Here is a 6142-nt window from a genome sequence, read left to right on the forward strand (position 1 = left end):
TGGGCTTTGGCTCTCACCAAACCTGCTCTTGGGAAAAGTCTGGCCATCGGTTCCTAGTCTGAGGGGAATGTAGGTCCTGGAATCCTGGATATCAGAGCTACAAATGGCGATCCAGGCACATCATAGGCAAAAGTCCAGAGAGGGTAGGTTAGCAGCCAGAGATACCCAGCAAGGGCACAAGGAGTGGAACCTGGGGCTCTGGCCATCTGCCCCAGGCCCTTTCCTCCCCGTTCCTGTGTCCCCCAACTTCCAAGCAGCCTGTTCACAAGAGGTGCCTCCGACCCCTGCCTCAGCCAAGATGAAATACCAGAAAAGCATTTCACTGTTTATTACAAACACAAGTTTGCAGGCAAATAATTGAGAGTCTAAAAAAATACATTACAATAAATAACTGGAATTCTCAAAGTTCTTATAGCAAATAAGTTATATACAGACAGTGAAGCAGAATAGGCCCTTCTCACCAGGAGCGTCCCGAGGGTATGCAGGTACGAGGACTCTGGGGCTGGGGTGGGAGAGCTGGAGGGGACAGATGAGGGCATCCAGGACACCAGCCATTGGGCAGACCCGTCCAGTCTTCAGGGCTAGCTTAGGTGTGAGCATCCATCACTGCGTGTTGCTGCTGGTTTGTAGCCAACAGGCAGTACCCCTCTCAGGATGTGGCCTCCAGGTTAGTTCTTTTCAGCAAGGATGTGGGACCAGAGCCAGGGCAGGAGGCTGCTCTGCAGCCTGGGAGCTGAAGGTTTTCCTGGGCAGTGCGACGTCTTGGAGCTGCCTGAGGGAGGCTCCCTCACTAGGGGAGGAGGCCAGAACTTGTGCCAGTCCCAGCAGGCGGGTTTCCCTGGCCCAGGACACAGGTGGAGAGTCTCCCTGTCTTAGGCCACCCCTCTCCTCCCATCTCCATGCAGACTTTCTTCCCAGAGTGTCTCCAGCTCCCAACACTATCTCTTCTTCCGCCTGGAGTGTGTGGGCCCGGTCTCCCTTGCGGCTTCCTGCTGTCGTCTAGTAAAGCGTATCTTGGCTGAAGAAATGTCCCTGGAATCAAGAAGGGTCAGTTTAGCATCTCAGGAGATATGGACCGCCCCAGAGTTCCCTGTGACAGGCAGCAGTAATAGGGATGACACCCCTTAATCACAGCTGCCCTGGGGTCAGAAGGTGGCCACCGACCCTGAAAACAAGATCTGACCAACAGTGACAGGCCAGGCCGAGAAGCTTCTTTGCCCACAGGGGCTTGGACAAAGCTGACGTTCAACATCCAATGGCCGGAATGACCAGATGGCCAAGAACAGCCCAGTGTTTATGGCCAGGACCTGCCTTCCCACTTCTACACTGTTGTTCCTGCCCTTCCTTCCAGGCCGCTCCCCTTCCCCTCACCCAGACTCCAGTGACTACAATTCCCACTGTTCAAGTTCCAGCTTACATGGGTCTAAACAAACGGGGGTCCTGGCTGCCCTTTGAACCTGGCTGAGACCCTTGTGGGGATGCGTGTCATGCAGGCGGCCTGGTCCTGGCTCAAAGTGTTCTAGCCCGGAAGCTCAGAGGCTGGCTTCAGTTCTGCTGTGGGGACTTGGGCAAGGGTCGCAACCTCCCTGGGCCCCTACCTGGGCCCGGCAGATAAAAACAGCCCTGCACTGTCGGGAGGGGGAGTGCAGGTTGGCTGAGCAAGCTGTCTGCCCACTGCACAGGGCCATGCGCTTGCGAAGTCTTATCTGCTTTTTTCATCCTAAGACAGTTCCCAAGTGTGTGCTGGGTTCTGCCTGTCTCACCATCCTGCCTTTTCTCCTATGTTTCTGCCTCCCCACGAAGATGGAGACCCCTGCAGAGCCAAGCCGGGGGGCGGGGGGGGGGCCTGCACTGGCTGACTCCAAGGGGACGGGGATAGGAATGGCTAACACCTGCAGAGCCCCCGCAGCGGGCCGGGCCCGCCTCCAGGTGCTTCATTCTGTCAAATCATCTGACCTCCCATCAACCCCATGACATGGGTAGCGCTATCGTCCCTGTTTTAAAATAGGAACTCAAAGCACAGAGAAGTTACATGAAGAGCCCAGGTTCACAAAGCTTGTTTGTGGCAGGGCTTGGGTTCAAGTTAGGCAGTCCTGGCTCAGAAGCTGCCCTTTAGCCACGCTGCTGCTTGGCCAGATACGGGGTTTCCGTTCTCGAGTCCGTTTGGTCGGACAAACATTCCTCCTGTGCGCCGACCTTTGAGCAGAGCCATGCCGAGCTCACCACAAAGGGGATCCCATCTGGGGTGAAGGGAGGGAGCGGGCTGGACCCCAGCACATGGGAGATGCTCGATGGAGACACAGCCTGAATGAACGCCTGTGGTCCTTCCAGAGTCAAGAACCTTCAAACCCTCTAAAAAGTCTACTTCCAGGCCTGGTGGTAATGAAGAGTACAGCAGTTAAAAGCGCAGGCTCTGGAGTCAGCCAGATGCCAGACTGCTGTGTGACCTTAGACAAGTACCTTCACCTCTCTGAGCCTCAGTTCTCTTAACTGCCCACTGGGGACACAGTCCTGTCTCTTACAGAGAACGACGGGAGTGTGAGGAAGTGCGCAGGGCTTACAGGAGGTGCTCAGTCAGCGCGGGGCCCTTACCTCAGCCGCTGGAGCAGCTCTCCTGCAGTGGTCCACATTTCATCAGCCTGGAACATATCTGCAGAGGACCCGGTGCCTGGGGTCGCCTCGGTTTCAGCCCTGAATGAACAGCATTAGAGCCCAAGTGAGGGGCTGTCCAGGGCCCCAAGGCCACCTGGCTGCAGGCCCAGCCTAGCCCCCACCCTACCCCCACTTGCCCTCAGGATCAGATCCATTTTCACCCCTGTGCACCTGGCATCCTTCCTTTCCCAGGCTGGGTGGGAAAACTGAGCTACTGGGAGTGTATTCTTAGCTTCAGAAAGATGCCACTGGGTGGCTGGCCTGCTCAGAATCTGGCCACCTGCAGCTGATGTGGCCCTTTGCAGGGGAAATAGAGGCAGGGGTGGAGCCACAGCTTGAGTCTCAGAGGAGGAGTCTTCTCGCATATCACCATGGGAATGGGGGCTGGGATTGCGAGGCCAGTTTCTGCTTTCCCCGGATGCTCCAAGTGGTGGAGGAAAAGAACAAAGTTTCCCACCCTTTTACTGATGGGAAAACTGAGGCCCAAAGAGTTAAGAGAATGGTAAAGGCCCCCCAGCAACTCGGTGGTGGCCCTGAAATGGGGCCATGGCCTCCCTGTTCCGGGTGTTACTCCTCCACTGAGAAAGCTCCAAAGTCCCCTGCACCTCAGGGCTGAATCCAAAGCCCCGTCGACTGGGTCCGACAGACCGACGCTGAAGCCCAGCTCTCCTTCTGACCCGCTGTGTGGACCAACAAGACAAGCCCTGTCCCCTTTTTGGGCCTGGGATGCCTCAGCTATCACCTGGCTGGAATCCCTCCTGCCCAGGAGTGAGACATGGTGCTCTCAGAAGCCCTCAGAGCTGGGCAGTGGGAGGGATCCAGGGGTAACTGGTTCTCTGCAGGAAGGGACCATGCCTGTGGGCCCCTAGGACCCTGCTCCCCATCTTCTCTCCTCTCCTCTGCTCTTCCGCTGGCCTCTCAGATACCCTGCTGTCTAGGGCAGGTCCAGGCTGGCAGGCACCCGTGGCCCCTGCAGGCTGGGTGCCCACTTACCAGGGCCTTCGATGGCAGAAGGTGGCACAGGCAGGGTCTCTGGCATTGGAACATTCACAGCGTCCTGGCAGAGAGTGGCGCCGGCGTCTTGGCGGGTTTCCCAGGCCGTAAGGAGCTGTCTGTCTGTGGGCAGGCAGCCAGCAAGGTAGTGATGCAGGGTGGAGAGAGAGGAAAAGAGAGAGGGAGGAGAGGGAGAGGATTAGATAAATCACTACCGTTGGCAAGCAGGGACTGTTCACACTGCACACTGGGATGGCCACAAATGCCACGAGTGGCAGCAGAAGGTGACCAGACTCTGACCTCAAGAAGCCCCACTACAGGCTTCTACCTAGGTGCCAGGTAACCCTGGAGAAGACCCGAGACCCTTCCCCTCTCTGGGCCTCTACCCCCGCCCCCTGCACCCCCTTCCCAATCCTCCCAGCCCCACCCCCTCTCAGACAGGAACTTGAGCTGATGGAACCAGGCGGTCCCCACAGCTTGCCCTGCAGGGGGGAGGAAATACCACCTCACAGAGTAAACACACAGGCTCACAGCTAAGCTGCCCCCTCCTGGTCCCCACTTGCCTGAGGGGTGACATATATGTCTTAGAGCTGTGACTTAACAATGGCGTGTGCATGTGCACGCACGTGTGTGAGCTCAGGTGGGACTGACTTCAGATCAGAGTCTGGCCGAGGCGGGCCGAGGGCAGGGCAGGGGCCCTGCGGCCGGTTCGACCAGCAACTTCGGGTGCCAGGGCTAATTTTAGCTGGTGTGGTTGCAGTTGTAATGACTCCAGGTAGACCCGACAGGCAGGGACTGGCAGGGTTCCCACCCTGAGCGAGTGTTTGGATGTGGATTAGCTCCACACACGCTTACGTGCTGGGCTTCTCTTGTCTTTTGCAATTTGGGGATGGGAAAAAAAAACACAAATGCACACAGAAACTTCAGCTCGAAGTATGCAGTGGCCCGGAGGCAGTGCGGGTGCAGACAGAACAGACAGCACAGGCTCCCACCCTGGCTCCACCAGGTGACAAAGGGCAGGTTTCTCATCTGTCATTTGGGGACAACACCAGTACCTGCCTCAGGGGAGGATGGAGGGCTCATGAGATGATCATGCACGAGCCGTGCTTGGCACAGGGCCTGGCGCAGTTGAGACATGGGCGCTGTCATTAGCTGTATTTTACTTAGAAGATCACGCTGAGGTGGCACGGCAGAGAGGTGTGAGCGCTGTTGTCCACCGGAGCTGGGACGGAGCTTCCACCTACCACTTACTCCTTCCGGTGCGATCTCGCAGAAGACACCTAACCTCTCTGAGCCTCAGTACCCTGATCTGGGAAATGGAGCCAACGCTTTCTTACCAGGCTGTTGTGAGAATGCTCATGAGACAGCCCTTTATATTGCTCACGCAGCCTCCACGTGCTAGTGGGAACAATAACTGCTAACTATTGATATTAGCCCAGTGCTCCCATCTGGAGGCCCAGGGAGAGCTGTTTTGTGCCTGACGTTCCCCAGCATGCCAGTAGCCCCCTGCCCCTGCCCCCACGCCTAGCAGCCCTGCCTGAATCCCCATCGTAGCTCACCCAGGAGTGTTCACCCAGATGATGTCCAGGTGGCAGAAGTAGACGCACTCCTTGTCAAGCCAGGAGCTGCAGGAGCAACGTCGAGGCCGCAGGTGGGAGCCTCTGGCACGGGGTGTGGGCACTGGCTGCTCCTGGGTGGCAGTGGCCTGGCCCTTGCCTGCACGCACAGGAGGGAGAGAGAGGTGGAGAGGTGGGTCAGGACGCTTGGCACAGCTGGGACAGGGGGACCTGCCAGGCTCCTCCTCTTGCATAATGGAGGAAGTTGGTACTCTCACTGCTCAGGAGCTCCAGACCAGCCGGATGCCTCAAGCAGCCAGGTGGGAAGGGCCAGCTGCTGCCCTGTGCCAGTAGCACCTCCGTACTGGCAGAGCCCCCTGCTGCTGCCGCTGGGCTCCCTCCTTCTATGACCCCAGCTGGCTTGTGGGGCACCGCGGTCCCCCCGGGGGAGACACCGCTGAGCAGACCAGGGGGCTGCTGCAGCAGGCGAGGCCGGATGGCTCACCTTCGTGCAGGGCCATGAGCAGGGCCAGAGCGATGGAGCACCAGGCAGTGGGCACAGCAACCATAGCGGCGGCGGAGCACCGGGCTGGACTGGAGCAGGGAGCGCGCCTGTTGCCCGCGTCCTGCTGCCGAGCCCAGCTGAGCCGATAGCTCATTGCCTCGGTGCCCTGGCTGCTTCTTATAACTACCAGGCACTTCCCCGCCCCTGCGGTCCAGCCCTACTGCACTGCACCGGCGGGCCCAGAGCCAGGGACACCGCCTCCTCCTGGGGCGTCTAGCCCGCCCCAGCCTCCACAGCCTGCCATGGTAGGGGGAGGGGGGCGGAGGGGGAAGGAAAGGCCCAGCTCCTCCCTCTCTGCTTGGAGCAACTCCCCAGTGGTGAGTTTCCCCTGCAACCCCCACGAACTCCTCCCAGTCTCTAGGGACTTCCTCAAATC

At 58.6% G+C, this 6142-nt stretch overlaps 1 protein-coding gene across 1 annotated transcript; it reads right to left on the reverse strand.

Moving 5' to 3' along the window:
• Positions 1 to 322: 322 nt before the first annotated feature.
• On the reverse strand, positions 323 to 5891 carry EDN2 (endothelin 2). Its single transcript, XM_024554343.4, has 5 exons — positions 5707 to 5891; positions 5205 to 5361; positions 3646 to 3768; positions 2593 to 2691; positions 323 to 1032 (listed from the first exon to the last, which is right to left on the reverse strand). Exons 1-5 carry the CDS (start codon positions 5858 to 5860, stop codon positions 939 to 941), a joined length of 627 nt encoding a protein of 208 aa, XP_024410111.2. The 5' UTR covers positions 5861 to 5891; the 3' UTR covers positions 323 to 938.
• Positions 5892 to 6142: the final 251 nt, after the last annotated feature.

This window comes from Desmodus rotundus, chromosome 3, assembly GCF_022682495.2.
Source record: "Desmodus rotundus isolate HL8 chromosome 3, HLdesRot8A.1, whole genome shotgun sequence".
In the NCBI taxonomy this organism is placed as follows: Eukaryota; Metazoa; Chordata; class Mammalia; order Chiroptera; family Phyllostomidae; genus Desmodus; species Desmodus rotundus.